This window comes from Taudactylus pleione, unplaced genomic scaffold, assembly GCF_031769625.1.
Source record: "Taudactylus pleione unplaced genomic scaffold, aTauple2 ptg000015l, whole genome shotgun sequence".
Lineage (NCBI taxonomy): Eukaryota > Metazoa > Chordata > Amphibia > Anura > Myobatrachidae > Taudactylus > Taudactylus pleione.
The window spans coordinates 30,822,084-30,846,905 of record NW_028284417.1 but is presented as its reverse complement, the minus strand read 5'-3'; the positions used below and the strand labels follow the sequence as shown (position 1 = coordinate 30,846,905).

The window sequence follows — 24,822 nt, the reverse complement described above, 5'->3', positions numbered from 1 at the left end:
CAAGCTCGCTTCAGAACCTTCCTCTCCCGGGATGCCACCAAAACGTTGTCCACTCACTCTCTCGCCTTAACTACTGCAACCTTCTCCTCACTGGACTCCCCTGCTACCCATCTTGCTCCTCTCTAATCTGTACTTAACGTTGTAGGTAGACTTATCTTCCCTCTCCTGCCACTCCATGTCTGCATCCCCTCCCTAGAAAGTCCTTCACTGGCTCTCCTTCCTCCACAAAATCCTTTTCCAACTCCTAACTATGACATACAAGGCTCATTCCAACTCCACAGCTGCCTACATCTCCTTACACACTCTCTCCCGCCCTTTACAGCCGGCCATTGAACGCCGCCTTTCCTCCCCTCTGGTTACCACATTTCACTCCAGAATTCAAGATTTCTCCCGAGCTGCCCTGACTTCATTGGCACAATCTCCCTTGTTCCATCAGACTATCCCCCAGCCTGCATTGCTTCAAGCGGGCGCTGAAAACCAACCTGTTCATAAAAAGCATATCTGTCCACCACCTAGCCAGGTCTAACTGAACCCTTTGCGCTCTCCAATTGTCTCACTCCTGCTTTCTGCCCTTAGTTCCCATTACAATGACTCACTCCTTATGTCTTTTGTTTGTCTCCCCCTTCCCTTTAGACTGGAAACAACATGAGAAGGGCCTTCCTCCCTCCTGTTCTCATTACCTACTTCTCTTGCACACCTGCTACACACCCTCCTTGGGCTCTCTGCCCCCGGACTCCAATCATCTGCGTTTGCATTTTCAGATGAACTAGACTTGTCTTTTGCACCCACGGTAACAGCTACAGGTTTCAGCTGACACTGTATATTTCAATTGCACACATTGCATCAGTGGCTGTTTTGAGATTTGCAGTGCTGTTTGTACTGAACTGTTTTGCCCTGCGTGGTCTTGCCCTCTGTAGATTTCACAGTGTGGAAAAATTTAAATTGCACATTAAATAATGAAAATGTAGCAATTAATATATATACTAGAATTTATTTATAGCAAATAAAAGGTTAGTTGGAAAGACACTGAACTTTATTCCTCACTTGGCAAATAACAATAATAATAATCTGCATATTCACTACCAAATACATTTTCTAGTATCATTCAATACGGTATAGAGCACTGAGCCAGTCAGGCTCCAAACTCATTGACATACTTTCAAAAGAAAGGATCGAACATTTATAATACCGTATATTCAATTTAAAATGATCATTGCACTATATCTACTAAAAGTTTAAAACAATACAAATATTTAACTGTCAAAACAATATTGCTGTCATGTGCACAGTAATTATGAAACAGTTATAAAATCAATGTGTATATTGGTCAAGTACAACATATTTATGTCTAAATGTATTCAATTTTCTAACCTTGTGATTGCTGTGAAAAGGCCACGGATTCGCGCCCTGTGGCGAGCCACAAATGTCTCAGTATATATCACACCCCTGTTGTTTTGATCAATCTTCCCTTGAATAATATTTCCAAGTCTCAGTGTCAGTGACTGTGGTAAAAAAAGAAAAGAATGAAAAATATATATAAGTGCATTTGACATTCCAGCTATTGCTGAACTGCATTTGGTTGGATGAGCGTCTATGTACTAAGCCTTGCAGAGAGATAAAGTGGATGGAGATAAAGTACCAAACAATCAGCTCCAAACTGTCACATTACAGGTTGTGTTTGAAAAATGACAGCTAGGAGCTGATTGGTTGTACTTTCTCTCTTTCCAAGGCTTAGTACATAGACCCCAAATTGAGCAATATTACCCCATTCCTGATATTACTGCTGTGCTTCATATAGGACAGATATAACAACATATGATCCATTCACATAGAATACAAACAAGAGTGGATGGTTGACATCTGCTCCACAGGGGAAGTGCAGTTGCAATTCTTCATTCTGGTGATTCTATCTAAATAGATGAACTCATTCAGACTTAAAAAGTTACTTATGGTGTAACTAATGTAATACTTTAATGTTTTTATCAGTTTTCACAGTTAAGTGTAAAAGGGACCTGTAATGGAAGTGGATAAGAATTGGCTTATGTTAACCATGAAAACTATATTCTAGAAAATGTGAACTGTGAGGTGTAACCGATTTATGCTCTAATGCAGAAGTATAAGAATCAAAGAAATACAGAGCTTCCGAAATATGACTGTGGCCAGTCCTTTATCACCTCTGTCAGGAAGTCTCCTGGAAGGTCGTAAGTCTTGCACAATTCTGATATAGTCACTTGACCAGCCTCCTGCAATTTATCATTAACCTCCTCTGCTATCTGGTCCAGATAGTTGCTAAAAAAAACAAAACAAGAAATATAGGTTTATAATCTTGACATTTAAATCTAAGTTTCAAGCCTTAGAATCAGGTTATAAGGACTGTTCCGATTATTAGTCAATAACAAAGGCAAACTACAGTTATTAAAAATATTACTTAACATTCAAAACCAATTTCAATTTTGGGACAAATGTTCATTGGCTTAATATTTTTTTTCTTTCATCCAGGGTTAAAAAATAAATAAATAAAAAATAAATAAAAAAAGACAGGTTATTAAAAAACACATATTTTTTTTGGTTTAAAGTTTAAACCAGTTTTTATTGCAATAATGTTTAAATTAAAAAAACTGAATACCGCTTATTACATTAACACAATACTGTGAAACATTGCTATGAATTAGGAGCCTTGATCAACCATGTTTTAATGGTTTCTAACATTAAACAAACCAAAATAATTATGTTTTTTTATCTCAACAAAAGAGATAAACCAGGCAGGTTTAGCCTTTAAAATGATTGTCACTTTAAAAATACAGGGAGATTTGCATAAATCCCCGCAGTGGGTGAAAATCGCGTTCGCAAGCTATTACATTTAGCCCTATGTCCTTCCTCCTACCACTCATCTCAGTAGAATTGAAGGAATTAAATTGAAATAAATCAGGAGATTAAACAAGGAGATGTTTTTCTATATATTGCCTCTTTAATTTGTTGGAGTTGTTTATCCTTTAAGAGTGAGAATTTTAGTTGTGGTTTTCTCCTGTCCTATGGGATTGTTAGGGAAGGAGTCTGTGGAGTCTTAGCTGATGCTAGGCAGATTTAATACGTCTCTAATCTGGTTCACCCTCTCTATTTCTCTGTTGTGGTCTTCATTTGAGTGAGCTGAACTAAATTAGTAAATGCACACAAGTAACAAGAATGTTGAATAATACCAGAGGCGTTCCCTTATAATAGGCTTTTTTTTTTTTTTTTCAAAGAAGTCAGAGCACCGTGTCTGTAGTCACAAAATAATAATTAAAAAAATAAAAACACACATTTGGTTTAAACCAGCCAACCCTGCTTTCATCCTTCCTGTAATAAATACTGGTATTTATTTATACAGCAGTAACATTTTCCATACTGCTGTACACCAAGTACTGTGGGCCAAATTCTGATGTTTTGTACAAAGGTCCTGGTCGGCGCCCCTGTTTCACTCCCCAAACGCTGCATTATCTCAATCATCCTGAAGCTAAGGGGGACTGCAAGCGGCAACGCCGAACCCAGTTTGCGCATATGCACAGGCCCCCAAACATCAGTTATGTACGTAAACCATCTGGTTTACGTACATATCAGAATCATGCCCTGTATTCCTAGATCACCAATATAGGGAGTGTCTTGCTTCAAACAGGTGACTAATCAGAGGGGAGGGACATCATACAAAGATAAAAATTTATAACTGTGGAAGGAAAGTCTGTGTCAACTATATAAGTCGTCTAATAACTGCCAAAATAGTAGACCACAGATTCTCAAACTCGGTCCTAAGGACCCAAACTGTGCATGTTTTCCAGATCTCCTTACAGAATCACAAGTGATATAATTAGCTCCACCTGCGAATCTTCTAAAATGTGTCAGTGAGTAATGAACACACCTGTGCACCTGCTGGGTGACCTGGAAAATGTGAACTGTGTGGGGTCCTGAGGACCAAGTTTGAGAACCACTGGTGTAGACCATTGTTTTTGTTTTTATTCTATTCTATTATTGAGAGCACAGAAATAGTTTTATGTCTTTGTATGTTTTTAAAATGAAGTGATGTGTGTTAAGAAAGGGCAGCCTGCAATATCATCACAGTATAATTATTGAGGCAGTACACTATGACATGCACAATCCTTTGCAAAAACACACGTCTCTCACCAAGGTTGGTAGTTGCTTCAGGTAATATTTAGTCTTGTATAATATGCATAGCTAGAGTTGGAGAGACAGTAACACAGATGGCATTTGAAAAGTGGGATGAGGTAAACCATATAGACAATTGTTTTAAATACCATATTTTACCAATTTTTTTAAATTAACATTTACTTACATATTAACATCCATTTATATAACAATAACGACCCACCTTCGCACAGGTGCAATTTTGAAATTACGGCGATAAGGAGAGATATGGTAAGAACTTACCTTTGTTATCTCTCTTTCTACGAAGTCCGTAGGGTCCACGGGGTGACCTTGGGGTATAGGTGATGATGGGAGTAATCCGGGCACCACGCAGTTCATTTTTCTTCCCAGGACGCACTGGGTCCCACTCCTATACCCCACCCCCTGGGCCAGAGGCACCTCAGTTTTGTAGCAAGCCAAAAGGCCGGAGGAGGATAAAAGAGAGAAGAAAGTCTGGAACACACAAGAATCACATTCTCACACAGAAGGAGACAGAAAACCGGTGACCAGAGCGAAGCCCAACTGAAGCACAGGTGCGACAGGGTGGGTGCTCTGTGGACCCTATGGATTTTGTAGAAAGAGAGATAAAAGGTAAGTTCTTAATATATCTCTAATTTTCTACTTCAGGGTCCATAGGGGGTCCACAGAGTGACCTTGGGGATGTCCCAAAGCAGTACCCTCAAGGGTGGGGACGCTCCTGTGCAGAGAGGACAATCTGCTGCCCGAAGGATGCATCCTGAGAGCTAAAGGTATCAAATGCATAATACCTCAGAAAGGTCTGGACAGAAGACCACGTGGCCGCCTTACAAAGCTGAACAGCCGAGGCACCACGGCGAGCTGCCCACGAAGGACCCACAGACCGAATAGAATGAGCAGTAACAGAGGGCAGCACTGGAAGGCCCTCATGAATGTAAGCCTCAGAAATCGCCACTCAAACCACCTAGCCAAAGTTTGTTTATTGGCTGGCCATCCCTTCTTGTGGAAACCATAGAGTACAAACAAGGAGTTTGACTTCCGAAGGGAACTGATACGGTCCACATAAATCCTGAGAGCACGTAGCACATCCAATGAGGCCTCACCTGCCGAGAGGTCTGGGGAATTAAAGGCCGGCACAATAATTTCCTTATTAATGTGAAAACTAGAGACCACCTTAGGAAGGAAACAAGGGCGAGTCAGAAGCACCGCCCTCTCCTGGTGAAAAAACAGAAATGGGGAACGACAAGAGAGCGCCCCCAAATTAGACACTCTTCTGGCAGAAGCAATAGCCAGAAGAAAATCCTGTCTAAGCAGTAAGCCATTTGAGATCCACTGAGTCCAGGGGTTCAAATGGAGGGCGCCAAGGACAAAAGCCAAATCCCAAGGCTGAATTCGAAGGACCCCTCGAAGGAAAGTGTGGATATCAGAAGAGGAGCAATCCTTTGCTGGAACCACACTGAAAGGGCAGAGACATGCACCTTCAGTGAAGCAAGGCGGAGACCAAGATCCAAACACGCCTGCAGGAAAGCCAAAACTCTAGATACCCTAAACACTTGGGAGTCTTAACCTCTGGGAAGACACCATTCAAAGTAGGTATGCCACACCCTGTGGTAAATCCTGGCAGAGGCAGGTTTCCGTGCTCTGATCATGGTGTTAACCACAGAGCCGGAAAAACTCTTGGACCTTAGGAGGGATGTCTCAAGAGCCACGTCGTCAAAGACAGACGACCCAGGTTCGGGTAAAGGTAAGGACCATGAGGCAACAGGTCCGGATGCAGAGGCAACAGCAACAGAGTGTCAAAGGTCTGAGTACCAGTGACGTCTGGGCCACACTGGAGCCACCAGCAGGACAGTGCCTCCTTCTTGTTTGAACTTCCGAAGTACTCAAGGAAGAAGGGAGAATGGAGGAAACAGGTACGCAAACTGGAAAGTCCACTTGACTGTCAGAGCGTCTATCAAGAGAGTCTTGGCTTCTCTTGACCTGGACCCGTACACTGGCAGTTTGTGAATATATCGGGAGGCCATGAGGTCCACATCCGGAAGGCCCCACTTGTCCACTAGGGGCTGAAACACCTCTTGGTGAAGAGACCATTCCCCGGGATGTACGTCGTGACTGCTGAGGAAGTCCACTTCCCAATTGAGAACTCCTGGAATGAACACTGCCGATATGGCTGGTAGATGGCCTTTTGCCCATGTCAAGATGTGTGACACCTCTGACATTGCCGCCGGACTTAGAGTTCCTCCTTGATGGTTGATGTAAGCCATGGTCATGGCGTTGTCTGACTGAACTTGCACAGACTTTCCGTGAAGTAGGAGTCTGGCTTGTTGTAGGGCCCTGAAGACTGCCCGAAGTTCCAATATGCTGATTGGTAGAGCTGACTGTTCTGCTGTCCATCATCCTTGAAAGGAGTGTGGACTCATCACTGAGCCCCAACCCCGAAGACTGGCATCCGTTGTCAGAAGGGCCCAGTCCGGAATTCAAAAGGGGCGCCCCTTGATGAGGTGGACCGACTGCAGACACCAAGACAGAGATAGATTTACCTCCGGAGAGAGTACCATTGTTTGTGTCTTTATCCAATGGGGTAATCCGTCCCACCAGGAGAGGATCAATTTTTACAGAGGCTGGGATTGAAACTGGGCATATTCCACCATGTCGAATGTCGGCACCATGGAATCCAGTAACTGCATGGCTGAGTGTATGGACACTCGGCGACTGCGTAGGCATCTGTGCACTCTCGACTGCAAAGTGATTTTGTTTGTGGTCAGAAAAATACACTGCTGTTGTGAGTCCAACAGAGCTAGCAGATGGAGCATCCTTTGAGACGGGATCAGGGAGGACTTCTTCCAATTGAACAACTGCCCGTGCATCTGTAGTACAGATATTGTCAGCTGTAGTTGGTGGTGGTGAAGTACCTCTGGAGACCATGCTAACAGTAAGAGGTCATCCAGGTAAAGTAACAGGCTGACCCCTTACAGCCGCAGATGGGCTGCCATTACCGCCATAATTTTTCTAAACAATCGAGGTGCAGTAGAGGCGCCAAACGGCATTCCTGAAACTGGAAATATTGTTGTGACACAGCAAACCTGAGAAAACGCTGGTGAGCCGAAGCAATCGGAATATGCAGGTATGCATCCTGACTATCCAGACACACCATAAAATCCCCAGGTTCCATAGCCAGTATGATGGAACGAAGAGTTTCCATCCTGAACAGAGGTACCCGGAGGAATTTGTTCAGGGACTTGAGATCGAGGATAGGACGGTGGGATCAGTTCGGTTTTTGAACCAGAAAAAGTCTGGAATAATAACCCGTTCCCCTCTGGGACAACGGGACCGGTACAATGACCCCTGCCTGAAGCATGGATTGTACTGCCTCTTGAATAGCCAAGGCCTTGTCCTTGTTTGACAGGAGGCCTGTGAAGAACTGATGGGGAAGCTGTCTGCGGAAGGAGAGGGCGTACCCTCAAGACACCACTTCCCTTACTCAGGTGTCTGTAGTAGTCTGACACCATCGCTGGGTGTATTGAAGAAGTCGGCCCCAGGGGGAGGTCTGCCCCGTAAGGCTGAGGGCTTGTCATCAGGCTTGGCAGCTGGACGTCTCGCACTCCAGGCTTGGTGGTTGACGGCCTAGGAAAGGACTGGGTTCTAAGCTTACCTGGGGTTCGATAGGTCCGAAAGGACGAAGTCTGAGACCCCGACGGAGCAGGAGCAGAAGGCAGACAAGCGGACTTAGCGGCTGCTAATGTATCCACAATTGTGTCCAAATCAGGGGCTAACAGGACCTTACCATTATAGGGTAAACACTCCAAGCCCTTCTTGGAGTCCGCATCTGCCCTCCAAGAGTGAAGCCACAGGGAGCGGCGAGCCGCAATGGCCGCCGTGGAAATCCTGGCATTTAATAAGCTGACATCTAAGGCAGCCTCGTTAATATAGGGTTGCCCACAAGATTCAACTGCTCCCTGGTCGCATCCGAAGACAAGGACCATTCCAGGGTGTTTGCCAAACATTCCATAGCCCGAGCCACCCAGCAGATAGCCATGGCTGGTCTGCACGCGGCACTTGAAAGGGAATAAATAGACTTCAGGCAAACCTCCACCTTCCTATCTGTAGTATCCTTCAGGGACGACATGAAAGGCATAGGGAGAGTCGCGCTTTTAACCAGGAGCATGACGTGGGAATCTACCGCCGGTGAAGCTTCCCATTTTGAAAAATAGTTCTCAGCAAATTGATAAGCATAGGCCAGACACCTCTGCGGCTGGTACCGCTTTCCAAGTGTTTTCCATGCCACCTCCAGATGGTCCACCAGCTGGTCAGACAAAGGAAATATGGCAGCGGCCACCTTTACCGGTTTGAAAAGGGCATGTCTGGACTGGTGCTGGAGGTTCGTCCTCCTCTATGACCAAGGCCGCACGGACAGCCTGTATCAAACCCGGAATATAAATTTTTGACTTCGACTCTACCTCACGTGTAGGGGATTAGGAGTCAGATTCATACGGGAGCACCCCATCATCAGATGACACATCATCGTCATCCTACAGCATAGATTAAGACAACGGCAAAAGTCTTTTAGGCGGTCTTCCATTGAGTGCCTCCCCCTGTCGCCCCTCAGCCACATTCTGTAACGCAGAGGGAATCTTATTAACCCACTGGGGGATAGCACCTGCATGGGTACAGCCGCTTGAAGCAGGCTCTGAGAGGGCATAAGATGCTGCTGTGTGAACCCTAGCGGGGAAAACACAAGAGGGACAGCTAAACATCTCACAATGGCCATTAGTGCTTGTGCAAAGCACGCCCAAGGGGGCTCGTGCGGAGTTGCAGTGACCGTAGAGGGACCTGGGGGAGCATAACACCTCGAACAAAATCCCTCAAGGACCATGTCTCCCATCCCCAATTCCGCTATACATTTTTTACATGACAGCTGGACGGGAGCCAACTTAGGCAGATCACTCTCACTGACAGAGATGGTGAAGGAGGATACCAATAAACTGAATGGGACCCCCACAAAGAATATAACAGACTGTGAGGTTGCACCCTGACAATACCTGTGTTAGGGCTCAGAGAGGAAAACAACAGGCACAGGGAAAGTAAAATGGCTGACAGTTCAGAAAGTGAAACTCAGGCAGACAGCGCTAGCATACAGTCACATACAATGCAGAATAATAACACCTGCACTTAATGGCACTACTTAATCAACTACCCAGACTTAGATCCTCATTCAGACCCGGTCGCAAGCGGTGAGCGCCCGCAACTGGGTCGATGTTTATGCTTTGCGCACGTGCAGCGGCCGCATTGCGCGTGCGCAATCCCCGGAGCGAGAGAGAATTTCTCTCGCTCCGGAGCTCACTACAAAACGGCGCCCCGTTTTGTAGGCATGGCAGGGGGTGGTTTCACAAACGGAGGCGTTCCTTAAGGAACGCCTGCCGTTTTGTGGGCAGCGGCACTGACATCAGCAGTGATGTCACTGGGGAGCTTCCTGCTCGATTAGAGCAGGAAGCTCCCTGGGGCTTGCGGGTGCCGAGACCCAACCTTAGGGTCTCATCGCAGGCCCCGAAGGTTGCGATGGTCTTGACCATTCCGACCATCACCCTGGTCGGTCGCTAAAGCTGTGGGTGGTAACCCACAGCTTAGCTAGCGACCAGGAGGCCGCACTTAAAATCACAAGTGGCCTCCCTCATTCAGAGCGAGCGGTCGCTTCTTGCGACCGCCTCTGAATGAGGGCCTTAGTGTCTGTTAGGATATAGTGCTACATAAACTGACCACTTCCAGGAGGAGAGGTATGTAGGGGAACCTGGGCTCCACACCGTCTGCTGTGATCTGCGACTCAGCCAGGAGAAAATGGTCGCCGGAGAATGCTGAGGGGGCGAATCCAGAGGACTGCCACAGCCTAGCCAGACCGCAGTGGAAAGGTGCGCTGTGCAGTGGGGAGGAGCCGGCTGTTAGACAGGCTGCCTCCCCTGGCCAGCGTTCAACCGCCGGGATGCTGGAGCATTCCGTAAACTCCAGCCCCATTGTCCCTGGGGGTCAAGTGGATGCGCAGGGCTCAGTGCCTGGCTCCACATGCTGCAGTCCCCAGGGAAGTCCCCAGCCTTGGGGAAAAAAAGGACTGTCTCTCAGCGGGTCCCCACCGCGGAGACCCACTGCTTACCTGAATACCTGAAGCGTCCGTCCACACTCCAAGGATCCTCCTGGGTCCCTGCTACCTAAGACCCCGGAAGCCCGCCGAGATCCCCGGATCAGTACCGGCGTCGGCAGGGTGACGGAGCGGCAGCACGGACGTCCACTGGATTGTCAGTGTTGCCTGCTCAGAAAAAACGAAGAATGAAGATCTTCAGGGGCTGGAACAGCCCGACCATGTTCAGTGACCCGACTCCGGGCAGGCACCCAACGAAACTGAGGTGCCTCTGGCCCGGGGTATAGGAGAGGGACCCAGTGCATCCTAGGAAGTAAAAAATCAACTGCGTGGTGCCCGGATGACTCCCATCCTCCAATACCCCAAGGTCACCCTGTGGACCCCCTACGGACCCTGAACCGAGGTCTAAGATTGCCTTGTAGATGACATTAGTAATTTTTCCTCCTGAAGTCAATACGAAAAGATTTAGGGCCTGATTCACTACAGATTGCTATTGCGATCGCAGCTCCGATTAGGAATGCAGTTCTGCTACAAAAACATGCTAATGAATGCCATCACAATGCCGTCGCACAGCCAGCATAGAGACGCCCACTACCTCCCACTAACGCTATCTTACATCCGTAATACCTTGCAGTCCTGCATATACATCTGGAACATAAAGTAACATCGGTCCCTCACGCACAATTAAAACAGGTCAGTCCTTGTCCCAGTGGAATTTACAATCTATATTCCCTACCACATTCACACACATACACACCAAGGTTCATTTTTGCTCTGGGCCAATTAACCTACGAGTTTATATTTTGATTATGGAAGGAAACCTGAGTACCCGGAGTAAACCAACACAAGCACACTTCACACAGTTAGGGCTGTGTTGGGAATCAAACCAAAGACCTCAGTACTGTTACAGTAATGCTAACCTATACACCAATCATGCTGCCCAATACTGGATCTGGTAAAGCAAGTGTTTACTTACTTGTCCACAAGCTGTCCAAGCACCAGTTGGATATTTTTATCTAATTTAATAAGGTCATTGGCTCTGCTTTCAATATGAGTCAGGTCAACGTTTACAACCTGTCAAGAAGAAAACATAATAAAAAACATTAATGGCCTGATTCTGAGTAGCAAGCAACTTTTTGTGCAGCTGCATCCAGCGACTTTTCACATGTTGCACATGCTTCTCAAACTGCTTATGTATCTTTGGGAACGTACCACAATTCAAAGCCACATGCATCTCAGCTGCTTCTCTCTGGCTGCTAAAAAGGCGTTTCCAAGTGGCAACAATGAAAACAGACACAAGAGAACTGTTTTGTCGGTGTGTAGAGTCGTGCATATGCATTCTGGATAGCAAATTCAGATGGATCAGGTGTAAGTGCCAATGATAATGATAAAATGGGTCAGTGCGAACGCAAAGAGGAGTACGGATTAGGACTTGTGACTAGCCGCATTAACATTCTGTTTTCAATCTATTTGCATTCAGAATGGGGACAAATTCAGACCTGTATGTGACACCTAATCAGGCCCCACGTCTATACCTTATTAGAAATATATTTGAGCAGACTGACTTTGGAAAGCAGCAATAGGCATTTTTTATGGACGCAAATTTAATGTCATAATGAAGCAGGGTTCACTGCAGTGAAAAATGTTACTACAGATAAATGCAAATAATAAAAATATTCCCCACTTGGTACTTAGCAATGATACCTTTTTGACTGCAATAAACTCTGCACCTTCCATTAATTTAAAAAATGTTATACTGAATAAACAAACCTAATTTAAAAACAGTTTATTCACTGCAGCAGAAAATTAAACCAATTCAAAAGGGATCGGTATGAATGATTTCAAATCCCGACGCCGTGAAGATCTCGACAGGTAATTAAGGTAAGTATAACTAACCCTTTCCGCCCCCTAACCCTCCCTTAGGGGTGCCTAACCCTCACCTCTCCCCGGGGGTGCCTAACTCTAAGGCCCTCTAACCCTTCCGGGGGAGTGCCTAACCCTAAGTCCGCCCCGGTAGCCCCTAACCTATTCCTCCCTCCCTTGCGGCTGTCCGACGCGCCGCCCGGCATACCTTCGTTCGGTATGCCGGGCGTCGGGCTCCTGTGGTAGGGATAATGATAGGCATCGGGATTTTGCCGCCAATCATTAGTCCCGTCGGAATTACACATTCGGGAAGCCGACGGTCGGCATTTCGACTGTCGGCTTCCTGTCTACATACCATTGAAAATACCATGTGCTAAATGAATCTTTATATAAATAAATAAGTAAACGACTCCAGTAATTGTCAACTGCTGCTCACTACAGAGGGATTATTGCTCATCCCTAATAAAGATAACCAGAAAAAAAAAAAGTAAGCTATGTTAATACAATTTAATTTCTAGTTATTTAACAGTTTGCATTTAGAAAAATATGGCAATTGCCAATAAAAACAGTTTTGTACAAAACAAATTTGAGACTATTAAAAACATAGAGCAAGGAATAAATGTGAATCAAATTATTATAGTGATGTTTAACATTCATTCCTTGTTCTAGGTTTTTAGTAGTTACAGTATGGTATTATTGGCAATTGCCAAATTTGTCTGCATACAGACTATTAAATAATTAGAAATTAAATTACTATTACTAGCGCTTAATATTTTTTCTATTTAAAGTCAATACTGAAACCAGTCAGGATATCAGCTGCAGCAATGCTAAACGTGTATTTATGTAAAATTTTCTTACCTGTTGTAATTCCACTATGTTCACTCTCCCTATAAAAGAGAAAAAATAAGTCAAACAAACACTGCATGTGCAAATAGTAAGAGCAATTATGAATACAGCTCCCTTAAAAAAATAAAAAGAAAAAGTTGATCTTACCACCTCTAACTTGAAGCTCATCTCTGATCTCTTTAGATATTTGGGATGGTGTGACATATTCTTTACCATCAAGAGTGTGCACTACATCCAATTGCTTCTCAGCAATGAGTTTGGCAACAATCTCAATGCAGTTACGCTCAGATAACCTAGAGGTACAAAAAAATTGCAGAATGTGTGGGCAAAGCTTTTTCAAAAATAAAAAAATAAAAAATATAAAAAAACATTTTGTCCAATTTATTGGAGACACATCACCATAGAGCATAGGTCCTCACATGAGGAGGATTTGACACTTCCTCACAGACCATAATCCCTGGAATCAAACATGTCAAACAAGTTTGGTAGAAAAACAATAGAAGCCACTGAGAACAAAAAAAAAAATATGTAACCTGGAAACCTACAGAACTAAAAGGGGTCAACAAAAACAGATGGTCACAGTAGAGAATTGGTAACAAACTGGTGGTATCTGTCCGCCCCTCCCTCAACGCAAAAGAAAAAAATAATTTTACAATGAAGACAGTGGAGTGGGGATAGAGTAAAAGCACATTTCCCTGCAATATGCAACCAGCCCAAGCTACCACCGCAAAAAAACCTAATGGTCGAAACTGTCAACCGTGGAGGCATTCACTTAAACCTGGTAGAATTTGGTAAATGTGGCATGGATGTCCATATCACTACAAACCTGTGTCATGGAAGCCAGGTGGCAAAAATTACTCTCTTATGGAGTGCACACGGATCTGATGGGCAATTCTACCTGTAAAACTGCATATACACACGCAACGATTTTTTGAACGATTATCAATAAACAATATCGATTATCGTTCATCATTGACAAAATCGTTCACTTTCTAAGTTAAAACGATGAACGATTATAGTTCATGCGCGTTCACGTTTGTAGTTCAGTCAGACTGACCAACTCAACGATTTTCATTAAGGGAATATGCAAAAATCGTTTGTAGTTCAAAAAAAAAAATCATTCATTACACTTTAAAAAATCTGACAGAAAATCGTTCATAAAATCGTTAGTAACAAAATCGTTGTGTGTGTATGTACCTTTCATGATACCCAAGCCTTAAGTGATCCCTCTGAAATAAACAGTAAATCAGTCTAATGCCGCGTACACACTAGACGATTAAAGTGAACAATATGATTGATAGCAATATCGTTTATCGATATACCGTTCATATCGTCTAGTGTGTATTGTCCGAACGACCAATGATGCGCGCTCCCACGGGTCGTGCAAACATGGAGGCCAAGCTGACGATATCGTCAGAAAGTGCCTGCTCAGGGATGTGGCAGAATGACGTCACTATACAATATCGTTAACGTTATCTTATTGTTTGTCCTGCACTATGGAAAGTTCAAAGGAAATCTTTCACAACACACATTGTCTAGTGTGTATGCCCCTTAACAAAATGTACCTGAGGCAGAGAGAGCAGTACTGTCTTTCAAGGATGAGATGGGATTGGATGAAAATATCTCTGTTAAGGTAAAACTGTGAAATAACTTCAGACAAGTGAGGAGCAAAATATGTTGTCAGACTCTCCACCTGTTTGCGATGCTTCAAACAGGCTCTCAAGACCCACTACTTCATCAAAGCCTTCCAGCTATCATTCTAACTCCTTGCTACATGCTCCTTCGTCCCCATCTACCCCATCTGTGTCAACCCAGTTTGTCTTCCCCCACCAGAATGTAAGCTCTCACGAGCAGGGCCCTCTACCCTCTTGTGCTTCTCCTTACTATAGTGTCATTTACTTCTTACTCACCACTAGGGCACCTAACACTTGGTTGCTTATGCTCTGTTGCTTATCTGGGTGATATGATCGCTATATATATGTAGCAATATATATTATCCATGTCCTGTATTGTATTGTATTCTGTAAGTCACTTGTCTACAATTTGTACTTTGTAAGGTGCTGCGGAACAATTGTGGCGCCATATAAATAAATGATAATAATAATAATAATAATAATAGTAATAATAATGTTTTGTCCTGGTGAAACAAAGTGTGGTTGAAAATTATTAGAGGGCCACAAACTGAGATATGAATGCAACCAAAAGTCCACCTTCCATTAAAGCATCCCAGAAGTGTTTGAACAGAGGGCCAGATTCAGACCCGGTCGCAAGCGTTGAGCGCTCGCAACCAGGTCGATGGTGGCCTAGAGTGCATGCGCACGACGGAGCCGGCTCCGCCGTGCGCATGCATGAGACCCGGATAGCGACGGGCAATCCGTCGCTCCGGGTCTCGTACCAAAGGGGGCGTGCTGTCGATGTTGAGTGACAGCACGCCCCCTTTGGTGGGCGGGCCGGGGGGGGTGCCTGCCCAGACGGAGGCGTTCCCATGAGAACGCCTACCGTCTGGGGACAGCCCCGCTGACATCACAAGTGATGTCAGTGGGAGAGTTTTCGGCTCTGTTTGAGCCGAAAGCTCTCTGGGGCTTGTGGCCAAGAGACCCTACCACAAGGGTCTCGTCGCAAGCATGATGGTCGCGATGGTCTTGACCATCGCGACCATCTTCCTGGCCGCTCGCTATAGCTGTGGGTGGTCACCCACAGCTATGCGAGTGGCCAGGAGGCCATTCTAAAAAAAAAAAGACCGGCCCTGATTCAGAGCGAGCGCTCTGTCAGAGCGACCGGTTCTGAATCAGGGAAAGAGATTCTAAAAGGAGGTCTAGGATCAAAGGGTCTAAAAAGTTTGTATGGACTGGAAGAGCCCTGCCTGTGGAAAGAGCACAGGCTGAGCTTTTCATTTAGATCACACAGAAGCCTAGTGTGAAAATCCAAGATGGAATGAGGATAGTAAATTCCCTTCACACGCTACTTTAAGCAAGCTATACAGCACAATGACAATATTTTGTTTGGCAAAGAAGCAAAACATACATATATTATGCTTAAAGGGACTCAGGGCCTGATTCAGACCCGGTCGCGAGCGCAGGACGCTCGCAAGCGGGTCGATGGTCCCCTACTGCGCATGCGCACGACGGGCGCGAGACCCGGCTAGCGACGGGGTAGCCGTCGCTCCGGGTCTCGCACCAAAGGGGGCGTGCCGTTGATGTTGATTGACAACATGCCCCCTTTGGTGGGCGTGCCGGGGGCGTTGCTGCCAGACGGAGGCGTTCCCATGGGAACGCCTACCGTCTGAAACCGGCCCCACTGACATCAGTAGTGATGTCAGTGGGAGTAATTTTGGCTCTGATAGAGCCAAAATCAGTCCAGGGCTTGCGGCAGCGAGACCCTACCGCAGGGTCTCCGTCGCAAGCCCGATGGTCGCGATGGTCTCGACCATCATCATGGACGCTCGCTATAACTGTGGGTGGTCACCCACAGCTATGCGAGCGTCCAAGAGGCCGCTCCATTTTCAGGTAGGAGGGCCCTGATACAGAGCGAGCGCTCTGGTCAGAGCGTCCGGCTCTGAATCAGGCCCTCAGATGGGACGATTCAATTGTTAGCATTGGCGGCTGTCAGTACCGGTCGCCCCACGAAGCAATTCAATTGTTGCTCCGTTCAGATATGAACAGCTACCGGCACCTCCATTTCTGCTTGCCACCTCCTGAGGAGGCATACAGAAACATGCTAAATGTACCGTTTGGGTGCCCTATTGAGGACTTTAGACTTTGTCTAATTGGGTGCAACAAGTGCAATAATAAATGGGCGCCCGCAAACAATAGAATTGCAACATTGGGTGCCCATTAATTGCCCCCAGAGAATCTGTAAGTGGAGTCTGTAAGTGGAGTAATAACAATTACAGGAGACAATGAGTGGTAAAGTTGAGACAATGTAAAAAGGTGAAGGATAATGAAACCCAGTTCCATGAACAGCAATATAAAGAAGGTAATCAAGAAATTGAACAGGGGAAGGGGGAAAGGGTGTAACAGCAAGAGAGGATAGGGAGAGACTACATGCGACTCACTACTCAGTTTAGGGAAATAGAGAGGGCTTATAGTAAAACAATCCTAGTTTCATACCATAACATAAATTGAAAATTATTTGACTTACGGCTTAATATTCAAAACGCAAGATATCAATACAGACTTCTCATAAAGAGAAGAAACCACCAATGTTTAGTTCCTTATGTATAGACGTCTCCATCCAGTCCTTTTGTCCTTAAACATTTGTAATAGGATACATTTTCTCGCTACAGCTCAGAGTAATAAAAGGAGGCTTCAAAAACTCTGTTATAAAAAAGATAAATGGCTTTGCCACTTCCCAGATGACAAAAATGCAGTGTCTAATTGGTTACTCAATCCAAATGTGAGGAAAAAAAAGAGAATACTTTAGATACATAATGCTGTAATTGTATAATGAAGAGATTACAGATGGCCAAGAAGTTAAACATAACTGAAGTTGGGAAAGAGTTGAAGGACACCGTGTCAATTACTCAGTGAATTGAGAGACCATTTTCAGACCCTGAGTAGCCTAATAATTAAAGGGAGAGGAAGCTAAACCAATTTGATAGTTGATCTAGCTCAGCAGGGGAAGGAAGTGTTAAGTTCCCATTTATTACAAATAATGTGCTATAGTGACGACATCAACATCAAAAGAGGATTGGCAATAGCGTATTTGGCAAATCATGTCTATTCAGATATAAAAACAAACGAGATCCAGACAATCAAGCAGTGATCTCGCTGAGCGTAAAAATTTGTGGGTCCCAGGGAGCCCTCACTTTAAGAAATTGGGGTCCTACTCCATGGTTTCTGGGTCCCATCACATATTATAGGGGATGAGATCAGGCAGCAGATGGGACAGCTCTGGGGGGAAAAGAGGGGAGTTAAGGGCAGGCAGTACTGGGGTTAGGGAAGGGGGTAAGAGTAGATAGCAGCTATGGCAGTACTGGGGGCAAGGAGGGGGTTAGCGGCATGCAGTACTGGGTGCAGGGAGTTGTAAGGATATATTGCAGCTGGGGCAGTACTGGGGGGCAAGGGAGGGTTAGCTGCTTACTTTTGAGTGATGTCCCATGGACTGTGGGGAGAGGCCGTCATGCTGAAAAGTCTGTAGCCTGTGAGTCATCACATAATGGGAGGAGGGGCGTAAATGCCAGCAGCGAGACAGAGGAACTTGAAGCTGCAGGGCAGATGGAGGTAAAGTGGGCAGGACAGTGGTGCACTGACAGGGTCACCTGCCCTTGACCCCCGTGCTGTTGTTGACGGCTGGGGTCCAGCACAAGTCAAGGTTCAGTAGCGGCTGCCCTGTGTGACCAGACAATGCTGAGCCAATTATAATGCAGGCGCGAATCAAACAGACAGTCCCCTCAGGGAGCCGGCTTACTGGAGAGAGGCAGCAGTACCAACAATCACAAGCTTCAGCCTGCAATAATCTCCTTGCGGCTGCCAGGGTGGGAAGGGGGTTGAGCAGAGTGGAGGCTGAGTAGGTTGGCCAGTGGCACACTAACAGTGTCACCTGCCCTGGACCCCGGAGCAGTTGCCGGCGGTTAGGGGGTCATCACAAATCAAATGCCCAGGTGCGGCCACACCGGAACAGCCTTTGAATTGGCCCTGCGTGACCAGACACTGCAGGGCCGATTACAATGCAGCCCGGATCATACAGGCAGTCCCCCGCCATAGTTGGCAGCAGTCCTTAGCAGCCGCCGGAGGAGGGGTAGGAGGCAGAGGGAGGTGGTCGGCAGGGCTCGGGCGTCGATTGGACGAGAAAACTGCTAGCTGTGATTGGTTGGGGAGACTTTAAGGACTTATTGACTGACAGCTGCAGCGCGTCCTGCGGGACCCGGTCATTTTTAAAAAGTTCCACAGTGCCACATTAATGATGCCTTGTGCTTTGACAGTATTAGAATGATTACTTGGTATGAGCTGTCCTGACAATATACTGTACACTAAAGTGCCAAAAGTCATGGGATAGATGCCTAATTTCATGTAGTACACCATTTAGCCCAGTGAAGTGGTACAACTCGATGTGGCATTGATTCCACAAGTGGACGGAAGACCGATGTTGACCCATGGCTTCTGGATAGCTTCCCACAGCTCGTTGATATTTGTAGGTGCACGATCTTGGGTGTGAATGGACATCTCCACAACATCCCATAAATGCTCTATTGGGTTCATGTTTAGCAAACATAGTGGCCACACCATTCGTTGAAACTCTCCAGGATACTCCTCGAACCAATTCTGGACAACTTGGGACCAATGACATGATGCAGTAGCATTATCCTGCTGGAATATCCCATCATTGTAGGGGGGAGGCATGAAGTCTATGAAGGGCAGCAAATGGTCATCCAACAATGCATCATAGCAGTTACCAGTTAATGACGTGCTCAGGTGGACCACCAGACCAAACGCATGCCACGAAAACACACCTTACACCATTACAGAATCAACGCCAGTCTGCATGATGCATTGTTGACAACTGGGGTCCATAGCCTCATGGGGTCTGTGCCACACCCGAACTCTAACATCAGCCCGAAACAACTGAAACATGTCACATGTAGTTAGTCTTCCAAGGTCCAATTACAGACATCACAAGCCCAGTTGAGGTGCTGTGTTCCATGTCATAGTGGTAACAGGGGCACTCTAGTGGGTCTTCTAATCCCATATCCCATGGAAGCCAAAACGCTGCACTGACCTGCTGAATATGTAGTGTTCACTCTAGCTCCGGCGGCAGGCAGGGCGCAGGGGCTAGAGAGGGCAACCTTGTGCGCCAGAAAAGGGGGCGTGGTCATGAAAAGGGGGCGTGTCTATAAGACGCGTCCCCTTTTCGTCATACTTGGGGGTGTACCCGGCGCTTACGGACATGCCGGGCAGGGTGCTTTTTGCCCTCCAGAAGAAGGGCAGGGCGCCGCGCCCCGCTAAAACAGCCTAGCGGGAACGCTAAATATGCGACTGGTACCTCCTGCATGTGGATGTTACATGAGCCATTGCTGCTTGTCTATTACCACAGACAATTCTGGCCATACCTGGTCACAATCCTTAACACCCATGTTCGGCAACTGCACTGTCCACAGTGGGTGGTAATGCATTTCATGAGGTATTCCCAGTACACACGACACTGTAGATCGAGGATTTTTGAATGTCCGCACAACTTTGGAAATGGAATGTCCCGTACGTAAGGCGCCCGCTATCATGCTCTGTTTGAATTCTAATAATTCACTTGCCATGAGTAGCCTAGCCAGTGTTCAAACGGAGTCACGAGATGTCAGATTACAACTGATGGAGATCTGGGCATTTCCAAGATATCACAGAACGGTGTTGCCACCTACCACTACCTTTGTATGCTGTTATCCCATTACTTTTTGACACTTCAGTGTATGAGAGAAGGAGGAGGAGGAAATAGTTGCCTTCTTTTCCTTTAATCCTACAATTGGATTCTTTGCCAGAAGTGCATGGACCTAACCTGAATGCAAGTTTCAGGTTACTCACAGATAACTGAATCTCTTTACCTCTGTCTAAGGGGGTATGGATAAATGGGAGAAACTATTTAGGGTGGATGCCCCTGTTGAGTTATTGTCTAAAGCAGGGGTTCCCAACCACGGTCCTCAAGGCACACTAACAGTCCAAGTTTTAAGCCATACTTGAGCACAGGCAGCTTAATTAGTACCTCAGATATTTTGATTAAACCATCTGTGCTTTAGCATGGATATCACCAAAACCAGGACTGTAATGGGGGGCATCCACTAGACGATTTTATCCCTGTCCAACCTCTTAACGATTTTCCCTTGAAGTTTCCCTTGAAATATGATCTTCCACTCTGAACAATTTGCAAAAGATTTGCAAAAGATTTCCAAACGATCTAACAATAAACTATGTTGTTTTAATCTGTGATTGAGAGCTTTCAGCTATAGTGGGCAGACAGTGGTTCATCGTTTGATCGTTCAGCGTGAACGATGTGTAAATAATGTTTAAACGATGTGTAAACGATTTGTAAGCAATCAAGTGAAACTGACCTGCATATTCAGTCGATGGAGGAGACGATCAAACGACCAGCGGGAGCGCGCATCGTACATCGTTAGAAACAATTACTGCACGATTTGCAAACGATGTTTGAACGATTATCGAACGATTTTATCACTATCGTTCAACTTTATCGTCTAGTGGATACCCCGCTTTAGTGTGCCTTGAGGACCGAGGTTGGGAATCACTGGTCTAAAGCATCCATTATTCCAAACCTAAATTCCACAGATGAAAATTAATACAGGTTGAGTCTCCCATATCCAAAATGCTTGGGACCAGGGGTATTTTGGATAACGGAATATTCCGTATTTTGGAATAATTGCATACCATAATGAGATATCCTGGGAATAAGGACCCCAATATACTCACAGAATGCATTTATGTGTTATATACACCTTATACACACAGCCTGCAGGTAATTGTATACAATATTTTCAATAATTTTGTGGCTCAAGCAAAGTTTGTGTACAAAAATTAAATTCATTTATGTTTCATATACACCTTATACACACAGCCTGAAGGTAATTTCATACATTATTTTTAATAATTTGTGCCTTAGACAAAGTTTGTGTACATTGAACAATCAAAAATCAAAAGGTTTCATTTTCTCAGTCATGCCAAAATGATTCCGTATTTCGGAATATTCCGTATTTTGGAATATTTGGATATGGGTGACTCAACCTGTATATCTATTTACATTGAAGCAAATGCTTCCTTTAGATCCAGCTGCAAATTTACTAAAGGTTCATTTCAATCGATGTTTTACTATTTTAATCAATCTAAATAGATCTATATCAGTGTTGTGTTTCTGGGGCTAAATCATGCATTTACTAACATATTTGTTTTTTTAAGTGTTAGTAAACGTGATTTTTACATGGTGAAATCCTGCCGCTAAGCTCTCATTTGGGAAGTAGACTTCTTATAGGACGGTACTTAAGTACGTGGGTCCGTGCTTTCCGTTTTTTTATTTTGCCAAGTCCCTGGATGCCTACTTTGGACAGAAGAGGACCGATCCACGCATAAGGAGAAGGTGAGTATGGATATTTTTTGTTTAATAAACTTATACTGTGTACAGTGTGTGTCCTGTGTTTATTTTAAATATTGATTTTGCAGTGGACTACAGGTACCAGCAGGCCCGTAATGCCCCGAATGCTGGTACTTGTGGTTCTCCAAGTACCAGCATGCAGGGGAGGCTTGCTGGGACCTGCAGTTCCACAGCAAAAGACAAATATTTTTAACTATTTGAAATGCACTACACTACATAATCAACCCGGCACCCACCGCCCAGGGGTGCCGGGCTATCAGCCTAGGCCAGGGGTGCCCTGGAGAGGGGGGCCCCTTTATTGGGGAGGTCCCCAGCTCCCCAGCCTGAGCTGACTAGCGGTCAGGGTTAATGCTTCAGCTGGGGGGCCCGACGGCTGTGGCATTAGCCCGCCGCTAGAAAAAGTCTCATGCTGGTTCTGGATAATACAGGGGGACCCTACTCATTTTCCCCCCTGCATTTCTAGAACCAGGACCAGAGCCCAGCACTGGTTGCGCAAAGTACGGGGGACCCACTACATCGTTTGTCCCCCATATTTTGGCAACCAGGACTGGTTCTGACTAGTCCAGTGCTGGTTGTGCTTAAGTACAGGGTACCCCCACATCGTTTGTCCCCTGTATTGAAGCACACCCAGCACTGGGTCACTAAAAGCCCGGGGCTGGTTGCTCTTTTGGGGGGGGGGGGGCTAAGCACGACGTTTTGATTCTTTTACACAGGTTTTTTTTGTTTTTTTTTACTGCAGCAGCACAGACAGGTCTCACTGACGCGTCCGTGCTCTGTGTCAATCACACAGATGTAAGTATCATGGATTACCCTGGTTTGTGCTACATGCATCTGTATCGTGTACGATTTGACAAACAGCATACGATGTTCATCACATCGTACACGATATGGAAAAACCGTAAGATTTCGACGATGTAGATTTACGACGGCGGGGACGCACAGTCATCGTACAAATACCACACACGATTGGTCGATACGATTGATCTAAATCAGCCATATCATGCAAAAAAATAAAAAAAATTGCACAGTGCATGGGCCGCTTTAGGCTACAGGGAGGGGGGGTTATGGTTAGGCACCACTGGGGGGAGTTTAGGGTTAGGCACACCTCCGGGTTAGTTTTATGGTACGGACAGGGGAGTTTATGGTTAGGAACCACCCTGGGTGGGTTTGAGGGAGGGGGGGGGAGCGGTGTGTGGAAGGGGGAGGCTTAGTATGCTTACTGGCACCTGTCGGTATTTTAGACACCGGGATGCCGTGATCGGTCTTCTGACCGCCGGCATCCCGTCCACCGGGATTACATACCGATTCCGTCCAGATGTAGCAATGTAATGTGGAGTCCTGTAATGTTTGTTGATGCTCTTACTTGTTTTTACAGACAATCTTTTAAAGATTCTCTGTTATTTGGAAATGAATATGATGGGTTCTTGAAAGTTTCTCAATAATTACTGCTTAACAATATAGGAAAATTAACGCCACAGGGAAAAAAATGTCACATGCCCACTGGCTATCATGTCATTTTTCTATCATATCATGTCAAAGAGCTGTATAGCTGCACTTCACATGATCATCATCTAGTGTTCAACTAGAAAGGGCACTCTAGCCCAATGGCTCCCAAACTGTGCTCCATGACACCAGGTTTGTGGTCCAGCACCAAATCAAATTATTTATGGTCAATGTAATGTAAATACATGGACAAACATAAGTGCAAACCTGTCCACCACCAGCACATAACTGACCCTAAGGATGACAGGTAAACACTATTTACTTCACTTTACTACTTCTTTTTCTGAATTTCTCAATAACAAACTTTTGTCTTAGGGGTGCCGTGAAAACATGGCTGGCGACACCAATGCTGATCAGACTATGCTGTTATCTTTCAGAAAAGCAAAATATGTTTAGCATCTCCTTGTGAAGACAGCCCTTTACTGCAAGGGCTGTCTCAACTTGTAATATAAAGACATAAATGCAATGTGAAAAGCAGGAACATTTTTGTGCCCCTTTTCATTTTGCCTTTCAAGTAGACCCTAAACTCTTCTCTCTCGTTCTTAAATCCCATCTGCTGGACCACTTATCTCAGGTCAGGTCTATCAGTCATTATCATCTGTCCTTAGTAATACATTTTCCCTGTTACAGCAACATCTGCTTTCTCTCCCTTCCCTGTAGAATAAGAGTGGGCAATAAGCACCCCCCCAGCTGTTGAACTACATATTCCAGCATGTCCTGCCACAGTTTTGCTGTTTCCATACTAAAACTGTTGCAAGGCATGATGGGATTTGTAGTTCAACAGCTGGAGGGCTAGAATCATGTCCCTGATCCTCCATTTTCTCTTGCTCGTCCTGCATAAAGGCACTGTGTATGTGACAGTAGAAGAGTAGCAGTAACCCAAGCAGGGTTGCTGCTATTTCCTATGTGGCTAAAGGACCTCTGTGACGTATCCACCACGTGACCGCTGCAGGAGGCTGGAACGCTCCTGCGCTACCATCCACTAGGGCACAGAGGGGGGAATAAATATTTGTGGCGAGCGCAGCGAGCCACCGTGCCCGAAGCGTGGCGAGCATAGTGAGTCCGCGAGGGGACACTTTTGATCCCCCGTTAGCATCCCCGCCCCTCCCCCTTTCAGGCCGGGTCACGTGGGTGTGACGTCACAGGTCCATCAGCCTTGTATAGTCTAGACCAGTGGTTCTTAAACTCGGTCCTCAGGACCCCACACAGGTCACCCAGCAGGTACACAGGTGCAGTCATTACTG

The 24,822-nt window shown here is 45.6% G+C and overlaps 1 protein-coding gene across 3 annotated transcripts in view; it reads right to left on the bottom strand.

Annotated features, from left to right (window-relative positions):
- UFL1 (UFM1 specific ligase 1) overlaps positions 1-24,822 on the bottom strand; it is an 86,479-nt gene that overhangs the window by 37,602 nt on the left and 24,055 nt on the right. For all 3 annotated transcript variants that reach the window (XM_088472100.1, XM_088472118.1, XM_088472109.1), the window contains 5 exons: positions 13,136-13,281; positions 13,001-13,029; positions 11,256-11,353; positions 2,175-2,289; positions 1,372-1,502 (listed from right to left, as the gene is read on the bottom strand). In XM_088472100.1, the coding sequence (XP_088328226.1) occupies positions 1,372-1,502; positions 2,175-2,289; positions 11,256-11,353; positions 13,001-13,029; positions 13,136-13,281 (519 nt within the window). The remainder of the gene's footprint in view (positions 1-1,371; positions 1,503-2,174; positions 2,290-11,255; positions 11,354-13,000; positions 13,030-13,135; positions 13,282-24,822) is intronic.